The sequence below is a fragment of the Mycothermus thermophilus genome, assembly GCF_041956435.1.
Source record: "Mycothermus thermophilus strain CBS 625.91 unplaced genomic scaffold VTJ04scaffold_2, whole genome shotgun sequence".
Taxonomy (NCBI): domain Eukaryota; kingdom Fungi; phylum Ascomycota; class Sordariomycetes; order Sordariales; family Chaetomiaceae; genus Mycothermus; species Mycothermus thermophilus.
In genome coordinates this window covers 3,587,119-3,602,670 of record NW_027191428.1, presented here as the reverse complement: position 1 = coordinate 3,602,670, position 15,552 = coordinate 3,587,119, and the positions used below count along the sequence as shown (strand labels likewise).

General features: G+C 55.4%; 5 protein-coding genes across 5 annotated transcripts; 4 read left to right on the top strand and 1 right to left on the bottom strand.

The window, feature by feature from the left end:
- Positions 1-6,487: 6,487 nt before the first annotated feature.
- On the top strand, positions 6,488-6,692 carry VTJ04DRAFT_3484 (uncharacterized protein; the record flags this gene model as incomplete). Its single annotated transcript, XM_069361389.1, has 2 exons — positions 6,488-6,593; positions 6,646-6,692. The coding sequence occupies 2 exons, from the start codon at positions 6,488-6,490 to the stop codon at positions 6,690-6,692; spliced, it is 153 nt and encodes a 50-aa protein (XP_069222005.1).
- A 2,145-nt stretch (positions 6,693-8,837) lies between these two features.
- On the top strand, positions 8,838-10,583 carry VTJ04DRAFT_3483 (uncharacterized protein; the record flags this gene model as incomplete). The annotated part of the gene is made up of 1 exon (XM_069361388.1): positions 8,838-10,583. The coding sequence occupies one exon, from the start codon at positions 8,838-8,840 to the stop codon at positions 10,581-10,583; it is 1,746 nt and encodes a 581-aa protein (XP_069222004.1).
- Positions 10,584-11,007: 424 nt separating this feature from the next.
- Positions 11,008-12,232, bottom strand: VTJ04DRAFT_3482 (uncharacterized protein; the record flags this gene model as incomplete). Its single annotated transcript, XM_069361387.1, has 2 exons — positions 11,008-11,807; positions 11,866-12,232. 2 exons carry the CDS (start codon positions 12,230-12,232, stop codon positions 11,008-11,010), a joined length of 1,167 nt encoding a protein of 388 aa, XP_069222003.1.
- A 513-nt stretch (positions 12,233-12,745) lies between these two features.
- Positions 12,746-13,902, top strand: VTJ04DRAFT_3481 (uncharacterized protein; the record flags this gene model as incomplete). Its single annotated transcript, XM_069361386.1, has 2 exons — positions 12,746-13,368; positions 13,425-13,902. The coding sequence occupies 2 exons, from the start codon at positions 12,746-12,748 to the stop codon at positions 13,900-13,902; spliced, it is 1,101 nt and encodes a 366-aa protein (XP_069222002.1).
- A 536-nt stretch (positions 13,903-14,438) lies between these two features.
- VTJ04DRAFT_3480 (uncharacterized protein) lies at positions 14,439-15,351 on the top strand (the record flags this gene model as incomplete). The annotated part of the gene is made up of 3 exons (XM_069361385.1): positions 14,439-14,476; positions 14,572-14,642; positions 14,708-15,351. 3 exons carry the CDS (start codon positions 14,439-14,441, stop codon positions 15,349-15,351), a joined length of 753 nt encoding a protein of 250 aa, XP_069222001.1.
- Positions 15,352-15,552: the final 201 nt, after the last annotated feature.

The following is a 15,552-nucleotide window of genomic DNA, read 5'->3' as shown; positions in this document are numbered from 1 at the left end:
TGGATGCGAGGTTTCATATCGACTCCGCCGGCCAGCCAGTCTGTCTGTTGTGCCTAGGAAAGTTTGCCCTGATGAAGCAAGAACTCTGTCACACATCTTGTCAGCTACAAAGTCACGGGTTGGGCGGATAGAAAGATCTCCGAGCCCGGGGGACATCCACAAGACAGCACAACGCAGTTTGTTCTTTACTCTTCCCACTCCGTCTCCCTTCTTGTTCCAACTCCTGGGTAAAGAGAAAGCCCGGACAGAACCCGTGATTTGTCACAAAAAGCACGGCAATTGTTATATTTCCCCTCCTCATCTTGTCCCATCCTTCGGAGCACTCTGCCTTCCCATCTCCTGTATTCCGGGTCAGAGACAAAGTGCTGACATCCTTCAACATTGTCATAAACAGACGGCAGAGATGTTACATATTCCTCTTCCCGCTGCCGTCGCTCGTGTTCAGTGTTGATCGCGCTTCATCGCCATCATAGGCTGTATAGAAGTGTCTCGTCGGCCTGACGGATGTTTCCAAACCCTCCGTTTTGACCGAAAACTGGGGCATACAATAAGCATCATCCCTCAACTCCAGTCAACTCAATTCCCAACAATTCCTCCGGAGCCAGCATTTCCGACGATGATTGCGAATGATTGTGTTAACTACCTAGTAGTGGATGTGTAGTCGAACCTCCACACTGTCGCCACTCCCAGGCAAAGAAAGGGCCGGTCTTCTTTTTTCCCGCCGCGCGTCCTTCTGGACATTCTGGCCAACGAACGTGGCTTCGCCCTGTTGGCCTGTTGTGGAAATCCGGGACCAAGGCGGATGGGCGGGTACGTAGATGGTCGGGACGGACGGTTCGCAGCGGGCCTAGGAATGGGTGACTGGCTGGCTGGTTGAGTTGTGTAGCAAGAGCGGGAGAGACGGGTTAGTTAAACGGGTAATGGTAACAAGACCCTTGTTTCTTCTTTCCCCGGGCCGGGTGGAGGTGTCGGTGGTGGTAGTGCTTCCGCCCCGGATGTCGGAAAGAGACAGGATGTACGTGGACAGGTAGGCTACACTGACGACCAGGAATGTAGAGACGCGGCAACAGGAGCTCATAAGCCAGCGTGTACACATCGGGTCAAGGCTGGCATACAGAGTGCGCGACAAGAGATATCACGGAGGTATCGGGTGGACAGCAGGAGCTCTGTCTGAAGCACGTCTACACTTAGAAGTCATCAAATTTCTCGATCTGTTGAGGGGATGAGACAAGGTAAGACTAGGTAAGGCTGGCAGCTTATATTCCCATATCTAGTCAGTCAAAAGCGGACAAAGTGGAAGCCCAGCGACAGAGGTAGAGAGAGAGAGAGTAGGTGGGAGACATTCATTTCACTCTCCTTTTCCATACTCCATGTCAGGCAAGATTGATGACCACCGTTTTGGCCATCTTCTTCTTGACCACCATCGGATCTCACTTTCGTCCGGTAACCAAGAAAGCCAAAGCAAAACTTGCTCACTGCCTCGGAACCCTCCGGTCTTTAGACGACTGCCGTGAACAGCCAGAGAGCTCTCTAGCCCCAAGAAGCCAATTCCCGGTTCACTCAGCCGGTTCGGAAGAGCATGAGATGAAGGCAATGCGGGAGAGGAATGGGAGCGGAGACTTCGAGGCGGGATGCGCTGCACTGCGTGCTTCCCTTCAATATAAACAACGGCAGCGAAGCTAGGTACCGACTTGACCTACTTCATTACACACAGTCGTGTTGCGCTGAGGAACCGACAACCGAACGCAGTCTTCCGCCCTCCTGTAGCTGGTGTTCCCCGGAACCCGGAGGACCTCGCACTTTAGAAGTCTCCCGTAAAGCAACCTGCCGTCCCTGCCACAGGCGCGGGACGGCGGCCCATTGGTTTGCGGAAGCGAAAAACCCCCGATGTGAAGCCGAAAAGGTATTCCGTTGCTGGCCAGGAACGGCAACCGTTATATGAAAGGGACAGCCGGATCTGGTGAGACGCTGATTTTACCCGGATTTTCGACCCTCTCACGCTTCTGTCTGCCTCGCTCCCTCTCTCGCTTGTCATGTACTGTTACTCGTTTACCAAAACGAGTGGAACATACCACGCGTCTCTCTTTTGGCTACCGTGAAGAAGCTCTTGGCTCCCGGTAAGCTTTTGCTGGGGAATGCAACCTTGGGGAGGAAGATATGGGAATGCGAAGGGAGAGGACGCTCAGCGCGGCGAAAGGACAGCGCAAATCACAGTCCAGAGACGACATGATTTTCCCTTCCCATAGAAAAAAAAGGGTCAGCATGCACATCCATATGAAGGCGGAAAGGTTCATGCAAACCATCTGGAAGAGATCAGCGGTGCTGCACAAGGCATCCATCATGATCGTCGACAAGATGGGACGAAGACACGCGGTCTTTGTGCCGCCAGCCGGCGTAGAAAAGGAAATTCTTTCCCTCCATTGAGCATTGTTGGGCGTACGTATATGGCGGGGTGTGTCCGGTGCTTGACGGGGGAATCTCCGTGATCTTCAGCCGAACATTTCTCGAACCCACACTCCCCTCCATCCCCGCGCGATCATTCCTCATCAGATTGATTATCCGCAGCAGAGAGCCATTGGTCAACGGGCGCGCGGGGGAAGCCGCTCGCTCGCTTCGTGGTTGGATCTGGGGAAGAATTAGCCTCAGTTTCAAGTTGCTCTCTTGTTGCATGCAGCCGGGTAGCATTCTGCAACGTAACCTCTCGGCTTTTGCTTTCCCAGTTCCCCAGTCTGGGTAAGCCACTAAGATACAGAGGGCGTATACCAGTTCTTAGTGCTCCGTATTAACTCCCGTGAAGGAGACTGGAAACGGTGTCTGCCTGTGGCGGCGTGTGGCTCGCGAGACGTCGGAGGAATATGAAGGCAGTGGACGGAAGGGCTCGCGATGCTCATTCTGTTGGCGGTAGCGGCCCTGATAACTCGGATGCTCGGAAACGCGTAAATCTCTTGAATGGCGCTGAACCGGAGAAGTCTGGAAACGACAATATCGAGCCGGACTCGCGACCTCGATGCATTCGTCAGCATCCTCATCGACAACCGTGGGCCCCAACACCGGTTGGCTATTAAACATGTGGTTGATGTTCAGCTCCTACTCCGTTTCAAAGAGCCTGAAGGGTTTTTGCTGCGTGCCCCGTGCATTTTGTGCTTGGCGTTCGTCCTCAATGGTATCCTTCAGAGAGTGCACTGCCAGGATGCTTTCCGGGAAGGCTCCGAGCAACTACCGGCAACCGCTGACGCACGGAACCCGGGAGACTTGACAGCCAGTCGGTGAACAGACAAAGGCCATGATGGTCCGGAAAGGTAGTGCAAGGAGTGAGCTGTATAAACTTGGCTGCCTGGAGAAACCCGTCCGATGCGCGACAGGGTGGTATACGGTGCGCTCAACGACTGGTCTGTTAGGTGGTATTGCATTCAGCGCAGAGAAGTCTTGTCTGTCGGCCCAAACTCTTGTCCCCCGTGGATTTCCCTGCTGTGCCTTGGTCCATGTACCGTACCGTTACTACTAGACACGCGGACGGCAATCTACCAGTTAATGCGCGGAACAGATTGGCGATCAGTGAGTGGGCACATCCCGTTGGGTCAAGTGCCAACAAGCCGCCGCGGTTTTCGCCCGCACTTGTGAGCATGGAGATGGCGTGCTGAAGCATAAACTGAGAAAGAGGGATCCAAGATCTCTCCGTCCGTTGCGCTGAGCAAAGAGACAAAGTAGTAGTGGTGAGCCGTCGCCACCATCCGGGTCATTGGGGACTCGCGGTAGCATGTCTGTCGAGCTCAGTAATTCCGCCATTCGGGCAATTTCCTTCGATTAAAGTCGTTGTGTCGGAAAGGAGATGACTTGGCGACCGCACCTCTCCCCACAGCCGCTCCTGCTGCAGCTTTATGGTAACTTCAATATGTGCTCACTATGTAAGCCCGGTTGCCCCATGGTTGACTGCAATCTCCTTTGGCCAGGTCGTAATCTCCGGGCTTCGCTGAGTGGTTGGTTCATTGCCGATCAGGTTGTTTGACTGGGCAGACAAATGAGTTGACGGAGGTTTGACAAGCGGCGAGCAACACAGAAGTCACCAAGAACTATGATCCCTTATTGGCGGCGGTCGTGTTCTGAAAACCCGTTTCCCCTTCGGCAGCTGGGCTTGGATCTGTAACTGTCGTTGGGAAGCTTCGCAAACTGCCGTGGAGTCGTGGGCTAGAATCCTGCTTGTTTAGCGCTGTGTCGGCGCATTAAAGCTTGCTGTTATAGACAACAGCTCGTGTCTTTCCAATGTGGGAGGGGTGGCAATCCAACGGCCCGTCCTTGTGCTGTGGCTTGGTGAGATCGAGACTTACAGAGCCAAAGTCCTTCAGGTTGAGATCTGCACAAAGCTTGTGGAATCGCCAGAACGTCTAACGAGACGGATGAATCCCTTTGACGCCCGCAACAAAGCTTGTCAGAATGCCTTCTTGACAGCATTCCACTTTCGATGGCCCAGTTCACCCCGTGTCTGGCCCTGCCGCCGGCCTGTCTCCTCTCCCCTCATAATAAAACCCTTTCGGGTTGCCAAGGCCGGAGAAAGATGGACAGCCGGGATCGTGGCTCCGGCCAAGACGGAGGTGCCAGCCCAACATCAAACCCATCTCACCGGGTGCCGAATCTTTGCCCCACCTCTGCCGACGGGACGATCATGCTCCACTCCGAGTTATGCCAAAAGAAGGCTAGCCGTTGCATTGTCTTGATGCTGACTCCTTGTGTGTTGTGTTCTCACTGGTGATCCTCTTAGGATGCCATGTTTTCGGGCACGGCGTCACTTCGGCCCCAGACCTGCAACTCACCGGGTGGCAGAAGGCGTAGCTAGACTGGGATTGTTGGGAGGCTTTCTGCTAAAGAAGTGTGCGAGAAGTCGGGTTTCTACCCCGGCTACCCTCAACATCCTGTCCCGTGTAGTTACGACGCATCCTAACATCAGGATCGGGGGCCGGCCGGCATCGGTGGTTGCGTATACGGCGGGTAGGTGAGCTGGAATCCAGGAAGTGGGTTTCTGTCTTCGGTTACCGGATGCTACAGGTTCGCCAGATTCATCGGGGCAGGATTTGAATGCCGGAGACTGATCTCGGGCTCATTGTGACGCTGATGACGCTGGTGGCGGATTAGCCAAAGTTTAAGCGGCATTCAACCTCTTTTCCAGCTACGAGCTTGGAGTTCGCGGAGTGGCTTGCTAGATGAAAACCGGGAAATCAGGGTTACATCCATCCAACCACGGTTGCCGGCGAACCATATCTTCTTGCCTTGTCAGACCCTAGCAATGCCTCAGGTCCAGATGGCCCTACGGCATCGAGACCAGCGTCTTGCCGTGGTGTGGTCAAGGCTCAGGTTTTGTGTGTCGACTTAACTCCGAACAAGACCGCCGCGATCAAGCATTGCTACTGTGATTGATGACGAGCCCTTGTCAACTATTCGGGTCCCATCCTTTGTCGGTCGTCGCCGAGTCGTCTTCTTGACACCGGGGAGTTGTGTCGACAGTGTGCTCCCCGATGTCACATCACCCCTGTATGTGTGTATGTGTGTGTGTGTGTGTGTGTGACTGAAGTTGGCATTGAGATCGTGGGCGAGAAGCAGGTTCAGAAGTTCGGGAAATGTTGTGCACAATAGGTGGCCATGTGACGCATGATGGACAACGGCCATATAGTATAGGATGGCGAGCGTAAATACACGCTTACATTCATGTTGAGCAATTGAGGCTAGCCGTTCAAGCCCTGCCGAAATGTGCCTGGGCGAAGGTCTGGCTCACCTGCGGCAGAAAAGCCGGCACATGGCTCGTGTGACACTACACGGTCACTGGCGCGTATCCGGATGAGGGAGGAGGTGAGTAGTCAAGAGACTGGATGAACCGACCATTGGACAGTTCGGCAGGGGAGATACCTGAAGTATAGTAGGCCATAAGTCCAGAGCATCTTCCGGTAGAATTTCAAATCCGGCGGGGTAGGTAGAAGAAGAGAAGGCCGGAGTGGGTGGGCGCGGTGGCTTGGAGCGACAACAGGACACACGGCACGGAGAGGTATACGTTGTACGTACCTATTCTCTCACAACGAAGGAAGAACATGTCAGCAGCATGGAGGATTTTTGTCATTTTGACTGGCAGAAGCGAACAGTGTTGGGCAGGTTGTTAGGTCTGAATCAACCCGGACTGACATCCTTCTCTGACCTCCCAGGTAAAGGATCGGTAAGTGGCAGGGACCTTCGGACAGGGATGTGTGACCCACTTGCACTTTCTACCCGGCGATTGGTGCCAATGGGAAACGCCGTTGCGATTGCCGGAACCGGGGGACGGGGTAACCACCCAGGAGCGCCCATGGGACGTTCCTTCCCCAGGTTACGTTGAGTAACGGTAGAGGTAGCAGTGACACTTGCGAAAAACTCGAGCTCCAGGTTTTTCCTCCACGACAAGCGCGGAAAGAGTTTGAGAGCCTGGAACACCGGAAGAGGCTTCGCAACCTCAAATCAATTTTCACCAATGACTCGTCGCACAGGCGCCTCGGTTTCCATCAAGCCGAGCTACCCGTTCACCCATGCCACGACTCCATTACCACCGATCCTCCCGATCCGACCTACGCTACGGAGTACGTAGTTCAACAATACATGGTACCGCTGGGCGCCACAAGTTAACTACAGGGGAGGGCTTAAAACAACCTCTTCGACCTGCCCAGTCTGGCAACTAGAGACTCTCTCCTATGGGTGGAAGTGCTTCTTCCGACTTTGACTGTTCTCGTCACCCCTCTCACCTGGGTCTTCACGCCCCGACCTGACGATGCCATTGCCTTCTGGCAGCTTGATCTGTTTTGCGGAGGAACGAACGTGAATGCATTGATCTATGGGCGATGTGATGGTCACGAGACGTGGAAGTGTCTGAGAGAAACGAGGAGGACCAAAGGGATCCGACAGATCCGATGGATACTAGACCCATCATCACCGCTTTCTTTATGAAGCTGGATATGTCCGGTGTAATCCGGCTGTGTCTGAGGTCGACGGCCTGACTGTGTGTCAGTCTCGCCGGCAAGACTCGAGTCAAAGGAATACAGCACTCCCGGGCCGCCTGACTATGCACGCACGCGGTCCGGCTGCTCGGTTTCACCCTTTCAAGCCGCTGCGACAAGTCGACTTCAGCCGGTCTCCGGTCCGCGTCAGCGCCGTCCACACCACTTCTGCCAGCAGTTCAACTGCTGTTCGTGAGCAAAGCAGCCAACTTCAGGTGTTGTCCCAGACAGGCGTACTGCCGCGGCCTTGGGCTGACTGTCAAGCCCACCTGGTACCTACTTAGTAGGTCTTGACGGCTGAGGGACGAGGAATGTGGCATGTGGTGTGGTTCGCCTTGGACCTGAGAACTTAGAGCCATGGCATACCCCTGAATCAAGTTACATGCTGATCACAGGCCTGTGTTCGGCAGCTCTCCCGGTACGCACATCCCAACCCCTGCCGCTCCGGCACTGGACCCTTCCACGGCTTCCAGGCCAGCTTCTAAAACACTGTTTCTATGCTTCGTATCAAATTTGTGTGTTGTGCCACCTGTTTATCGATGGATGATGACGGGATCGAGCTGAACCTCACACCAACCGTTTCGACCACCACCCGTTGGCTCTGTGCCGACCCGCGGCCCTGTCTGGTCGACAGGCATTGTATGTCCCTGGTATGCTTAGCGTACGCTCTTTCAAACCTGTTGGTGGCCGTCGAGTCTCACAGTCGGGCTGTGTTGCCGAAGAACCCCTACCAGGTATCTGGACCCTGATGGCTGGTCGAATCTCGGGCACCTTCATCCGGTGGCTAGATGACTTCTGCTACCTTCTCCCGGGTGGGCAAGAGAAAGGAATTAAGTGTAAACGACCGTCGCGCACTCCCCTCCCTCAATCTACAACCGTGGCCCACCAGCCCGGCTTTGCCAGATTGCTCTGACACATCCCGACCGACTGCTACCCCAGACATCCTGCTGCAATCCTAGCCGGATGCACCGTTTCCCCAGACTCAACCGGGAACGGGAACATACCGTCTGTTCCATGCACCGAGAGAGCCGGGCCTTGGCAGAGACGAGCACTTGATAAACCAGCAGACAACCCTGCATGGCTCTGCCCTACCCTCTCTTTATATGTCGTCCTAGTGCAAGACGCTGTATGTCTAGGCTTACGGCCCACGACCTCTCCCACACATAACCGGGTGCTTGCTCTGTGTATACTTGACGGTCCTTTCTTCTCTGGCTTCTTTTCTATCCAGCTCTTGCGCTCTATGATCCTTCGACGCAGCTGATGAAGAAGCATCACAGCAAGCCAAGCCATAACCGCAGAGGACACGAATGTCGCCAACCATCTTTCGCAACTGTCACACTGCCTCCGACGCTACCTTTCCAGTGTCACCGCTAGTGCTGGGACTCGACGTAGCCTGCCGCATCTGTTGCTAGACCACCGAACGCGAACAAACCCCATTGGAAGTACGAGATTGCCGTTCCACGACCACCCCGGAACAGGGGTCAACAGAAATTGCATCCATAAACACACTCCGTTCGATCTCCTCCATTCGTTGAAGAGGCTCCGCCTGGGACCGAGTATTAGCCTCTCCTACCATCTCCCACGTTGAGACACTGCCGAATTCAGGCCTAAAATCCGGTTGCCGGGCTTGCGACTGTGGGTTGTCGGGGACAGCAGCTTCCCGTCAACACCCCGCGCAGGGCATCCCGAGTCAGTCCTAGTGATCAGCCGCGCGAAGGAGTTTCTCAGGCGACACAGAACTGGCACACAGAGCACCATCAGGAACACATCCGTCGCGTGTTCCTGGCTTTCTCTTCCTCCCCACATCTCCGGGACCCGTCTTCCCTCCCAATGTCGGCAGCCGTCGAGTTGGCTCCCTACGATTTTGGCCGGCATACCCACTTGGACGGTATGGCTCAGCATCACCGTTATGCCTACCACGAGCCGTACGCTCCAGGTAACGGCGGCCACTATGCCCCTGAGCACCAGGTGCCACCACCACCAGTATCGCAGCCGCGTCAACTTCCCCGGCTGCCTCCAATGTCTACCATGATTCCGCCAGCCGACCACCTCAGTCCTTCGCCCGTCCTTCCCAATGGCCAGGATAATCATTACTACGCCGCCAGGTCGCGGTCGTACTACTCCGACTACGCAACACCATCACCTGTTGGGCAAACACCACCACAGCTGCCGCTGCCAAGCAACAATGACCACTCTTTAAGCGTCTTGGGGAGACGACAATCTGATATCCGCCACTCTCCGACAATACCATCAACACCTAACGATAGGTCGGCCGAGGAGATGGCTCACGAGCTCCGGCTAAGGCAAATGGCTCCCCTACATGATTCTCACGGCCAGAATCCAGCGGCCCGCTCGCACCTCCACTACCCATCACCACGATCCAGGGGAGGGTCACTTCAGCATGATGCCGCCCTTCCGCCGATATCAACAGCAGCAACAGCAACAACCGCATCGCCCGCCGCGTGTCCAACAACTGGGCCATACTCCTCGTCTCCAGCAGCGTTACCCAGCATTGGTGGGCGTACCGTCGCCCCACCGCCGCCGCCTCACATCTCACGAAGCCCACCAAGCACACACATCTCAACCTACCCCAGGCAGGAGCCTAAGTCCATGAGCATCTCGAATCTCCTCAGCACAACTACGACATCAACCCCCAACAACCATCAGCTTCATCCTGAACACACCAACTCCGCTCCCCCTTCCAAGCTCCACACCACAACATCAACGCCGTCTCACCACCCCGTTCCGCCACCACCTCCACCGCCACCTCGCCAGCCAACCGCCACGACAGAATATCGCATCACCGTGCGCCAGCAACCATGCGCAGCCCGCAGCTGCGGCTTCGGCGAGCGCGACCGGCGCGTGATCGACCCGCCGCCGATCGTCCAGCTGACCATCCACCCATCGTCTTCCTCCTCCGGCAAAGACGGCAGCAGCAGCAGCAGCCTCACACGCGACGAAATCTCCCGGCGGTTGCGCCACCAGTTCTCCGTCGTACATTGCAGCATCTGGGACGAGCGCGGGGAGCGGGACATGAGCAGCATGCCCGAGGATTTCCGGCAGCAGCGGCGGCTGATGGGCACGCTGGTGGCGAGTCCGTTCGTGGGGCTCGACGACAAGGGTGAGGAAGGGTGCTTCTTCTGCTTCCCGGACCTGAGCTGCCGGACTCCGGGGACCTTCCGGCTCAAATTTGCGTTGGTGGTGCTCGACCCGGCAAAGATGTGCTCCGGAGAGCGCTCGGCCATCGTGGCCACCGCCATGAGCGAGCCCTTCCAGGTGTATAACGCCAAGGACTTCCCAGGGATGCAGGCGAGCACGCTGTTGACCAAGAGGTTGAAGGAGCAAGGGTGTTTGATTAGTATCAAGAAGGGGAATGAGAAAAGGGAGTCGGGGAGGAAAGGGTCTGGCGATGGAGGCGCTGGGGGGCAAGTGAATGGGAAGGCACATGGGGGGGGGACGGGGTCGGGACGGGAGGATGATGACGACGACGATGATGATGTGGATGATGAGAACAGTTCGAATGCGGGGCGGAATAATGGAGATGGGGAGAGGCCGAGGAAGAAACTGAAGCGGTGAAGGAAGCGATTAAGCCAGTTGGGTTAATCTTTTCTTTTCTATGTTTGGCTTGGAATTCATGATACCTCAACGGATGGATGGCGATGACGATACGGCGTTCTAGAATTGGTTACGAGAGTTTCAATTTTCTGGTCTGGGTGTGCGCTTACTGGTGTGTAAGGTAATCATTCGATGGTCAATCTGGCGATCTAAGTCTCTAGCCAGTCACATAAGATAATCTAGCCCTCTAATGGTCGGTAGGATGTGTTCACTAGAAAGCGCCAGCATGCTGTTCGAGGACAATGCACTCCGTACTATGTACGTGCTCTACTGAACCCAGCCGGGACGGCACCAACGGTACTCCGGAGTCAAGGACTCTTTCCTTTCCCTAGGTAGGGATCATGAATTGGGGTACCTTTCTTTCATGGCCCCTCATCTACCATGGTCATTGTGCTTCCGGAACCCCCGCCTGCGCGACATAAATCCACCACTCGTTCCTCAATTGAGCTGCCATGCGGCGTTCTGCCTGCGATAGCGCCGGATCCTTTGCCTTGCTGGCCAACAGCTCTGCAAGCAGTGGAGCTGGCTCTATCATCCCGGTCATGGCAGCAGAAGTCAGATACGCCTCCAGAAGTCCCCGTGGTGTGTCCGGCGGCAGTAGCCTGGCCAGTGTAACGAGAGCGGGCGCGTAGTTGAGCTCCACCGCGGCAACACGGAAAGCCTCTATAGCTTCCTCCTTTCGATCCAGTCTCATGAGTGCGATGCCCCGACCGTAGTGGCACGACATTTCGAAGCTCCAGCGGGGTTTTCGAACAACGGCTGAGGCATCAGTGACCCCATCTAGGCCAGCCCCCGGTGCGGGCGTCTTGGTGAGTTCGCTTGGAGGGAGCGTGTGCGAAAGCTTGATGGCCTTGTCGAAGTACGGAAGGGCTATGTGATCCCCCTTACCCTTACCCTCGAGCTGGACGAAGAGGCCCTTCAGGGTGAATACGTCAGGATCTTGGCTCGAGAGAAGCAGGCGGTTGAAATGCGAAAAACAGGTGCGGAACACGCGGCTAGACTGGAGGTCCCGGTAGTCATTGCCCAGAGCCGTTCTCCAGGCAACCCTCATCATGGTAAGGGTGGACGGCGCATGCTCCATGAGGATCAAGTCATACATCATGTGTGTACCGACGTCGTTGATGTTCTTGGAGAAGAACAATGGTAGTGCGATCATGTAGAAAGAATCATAGTCGATATTGTATTCTGGGATTCTGTTGTAAGCATGGGACCACGTGGATCGAGACTTTTGTATGAGGCATACCCTTCAGTAACGCCGGCATGAACTTCTCGGGATGCTTCATCGCGTGCTCACCTACCGAGACCTCGCAGTACCGGATGGCAATGAGACGGCACTTCTCTGGAGAAAGATCTCCGGGGCCTTGTTCGTCCTTCCAAAAGTCCTTCCATAGGTCCTCGGAAGGAATGTCTGATGCAGTGAATCTGGCTTTCTTGCCCGGAGACCCATAGAGATAACTTTGCAACGCGCCGACTTTCTTGGCCTCCTTCCATTCTTTCGATGCGCGTTTACTGGCGAATGAAGAAGTTTGGGTCATGGGGAACTGGATGCTGCTGGACCGCAAAAGCCGGACAAGGCGCCTTGCGGCTGCTGGTGGCCTTGGTGGCCACATGGCGTAATGGAGTCCTCTGGTGAACAAGTTTGGGTTGGGATGTTCGGAGAAAACGGTGATGAACCCAACAATATAAAAAAGGGTGCGGACCTTTCTTCTGTTCTCCTTTCAAGCTGATGATTGTGTAGGTTGGATACCTACCTGAGGGGTCTCACCCCCACCAGTTTAAATGGGCATTTCAGACAATTGGGTGGTGGTTGATCGGGTCCAGTCAACTGAGGTCAGAACAAGCTCCAGAACCATGCGACGCGGTGCGAGGAGAATCCAAATGTGGGTCCACAACGGGCTTCTGACCAATCAAATAAGGGTGCATGGTACCGGCCCCTGCCACCAAGAAAAAGTTCAAGCTTCAACTCTGAATTCACAAAACTGCATCTCAACATCAACGCCAGCTTCCGGCCCCGACTTTCAACAGATCGCCGCCACTTCCTGGAACCAACTCGCTCTACTTCTCTGGGATCTACCTTTTCTAATCCGTTCTGGAGGCTCTTCACGAATCCATTACCAGCCACAATGTCAGCACCACAAAAGGCACCCGAGGTCATTGAAATCTTGTCTGACTCTGAGCCGGAGGATGTGGTCAAGGATGACCTGGAAGATCTTCCAGAGCTTTTGCCAGAGGCCAATGACCACGATGACCAACCTTTGCTGAGAGCCGCTGGCATAAAATACAAGACTCGGGATCATGATGAGGAGGACGATTCAGAGGAGGATGCAGAGCAGGAGGAGGATGATCTGCCTGATGCGCCGACAAGGTCAACGGTGTCTCCCCGGGTTCTTCGCTCAGGGAAGCGCGTGACTATCGATACTACCGAGTCAAAATCATCTTCTCGAAGGACAAAATCCAGCAGCTCAGTCCGTGAAAGTGAGCAGCACAATGAAGGGGAAGCCTTCAAAACGACTCTTGGGAGAAAGCACATCAAATTCGACGATAGCGAACAGGAGGAGTTTGTGACGCCCAGGGAAGGCCCCATGGAGAATCCGTTCGAGTCCATTAAACCCGCGGCGCAGAACGGCCCGGGAGACGAATCCGAGGAAGAGTCGGATAACGAGGCACCTCCCGAGGCGGTTTCCACGCGCGTTGCGGAAGCCGAATCTTTGAAAGCCGCAAAGGCTGCTGCCAAGGCTGCTGAACAGTATGTCAAGCAATCATCTTATCCTTCCAGTGGTGCTAATTACTCACTCAACCAAGACAAGCTGCAGAGCTGAAGCGGAAACGGCAAGAGCGCGACGCTCGCCTCAAGCGACAGGCAGCGGAGAGGAAACGCAACCAAAAGTTGGCCAAGCCGGATGATGAAGGCGACGAAGTCGAGGACGGGGAGGAAAGCTCAGCAGTGTTGAAGAGAAAAAGGGAGACGCCAAAATTGCTGCCCCTCGAGCTTTTGGAGTCCGATGATGATGATGACGAGGCTCTCCGAGGCGTTTCCAGTTCCGGCGCCGATGCGAAACAAAAGCGCATGAAGCTTGGAGCTGAGCACCCGCTACTTCGCGACCCCAAGCACCCAAAGGACAAGAGAATCGGGTCTACTGCGTACCGGGTGGTGAAGTCGAAAGGCGATTCACGACTTGCACCAAAGGTGGCGAAGCACAATGTGAACCTGAGGGAGATGCTGCTCCGCAGGGATCGTGCGCCGGTACCTCGAGGCGGTTTCTTTCGCTCGAGGAGTTAGAAGACGAGGCATGGTGGGCAAGGAGGCCTGAGGTTCATGGATAGGACAGTGCGTGTTCACTTAAGCTATTGGCGGTGGGTGGTCGTGCAGGAAGGCCTGGTCGGTGATATTTACATGTTGTTCTGAGTCTGATGTCATTCAATCACTGGGAGCACGGTACGGGACTACACACACAATCACAGCGATTTTAAGACTGTGATCGTCTCAGGAAAGAGAAAATAGAAGAGAAATGTATAGAGTAATAATAGAGTTGGGAAAACCCCCATGCGGGATGCGGCGTGTCAGCGGGATGAGAGTGGGCTTGATGGGTCAGACCAACGCCGAAGCTCGCACCACCTGTCAGTCGAGTCCCACCATGCCGCAGCTGCAGCTCGGTTCGGCTCCGGTCAAATAAACAGCTCGGTCGGAGACAAGCAACTTCCCAAGATCAACCAGATCAACAAACGCTCATAACTGAACAACCAATTCTGCCCCCAGTTCTTCACCAATTCATACATTCAGAACCGTACTATATACCCAAAATCACACTGCCCACCATGACTCGCAAGTTCTTTGTCGGCGGCAACTTCAAGATGTAGGCGACTTGTTTTTTTACCCCGCCATGAACCCTGCCCGGATCCTCACAAAACCCCGCGTCGGAGCCACGGCCGGATGCTGATCGGACCATAGGAACGGGACCAAAGAGTCCATCAAGGGGATTGTCAAGAACCTCAACGAGGCCCAGCTGGATCCCAATGTTGGTACGTCATCCTCGGGAAGAATATTACGCGAAAAGACCGTTTCTAATACATTTGCTTCCGGACAGAGGTTGTCATCGCCCCTCCGGCGCTCTATCTCCAGCTCGCGCGCGAAGAGCTCACCAAGCCCGGCGTCGAGGTGGCTGCGCAGAACGTCTATAACAAGCCCAACGGCGCCTTCACCGGCGAGATCAGCGTGTCGCAGCTCAAGGACCTGGGCGTGCACTGGACCATCCTGGGCCACTCGGAGAGGCGTACGCTGCTGGGCGAGACGGACGAGGTGGTGGCTTCCAAGACCAAGTTCGCCATTGACGGCGGCGTGAGCGCCATCTGGTGCTGTGGCGAGTCGCTCGCCGAGCGCGAGGCCGGCGAGACCATCGCCGTTATTGAGCGCCAGCTCGCCGCCCTCGCCGCTCAGCTCACCCCGGCCGACTGGAAGAGCGTTGTTATTGCCTACGAGCCCATCTGGGCCATCGGCACCGGCAAGGTCGCCACCGTCCAGCAGGCCCAGGAGGTCCACGAGGCCATCCGCAAGTGGTTGCGCGCCAACGTCAGCGAGGAGGTTGCGGAGGAGACCCGCATCCTGTACGGTGGCAGTGTCAATGGCAAGAACTGCAAGGACCTCGCCAAGGAGAAGGATATTGACGGCTTCCTGGTTGGCGGCGCTAGCTTGAAGCCCGAGTTTGTTGACATTATCAACTCCAACCAGTAAACTGGTGACGGCCGGGGTGGGAATGGCGGATAGGATAGTATGAACCAGAAAGGGAAAAAATCCATAGTCTATTCAACCAACCCCTGGCTACAGTGATCTCCTTCTCCTTGTCACCCATACCAGGGAAATGCAATATACATGTACACCACACCTTGACTCTCCTCCCGCGCGGCAACTCATCATGATTGTGCATGGTCATAA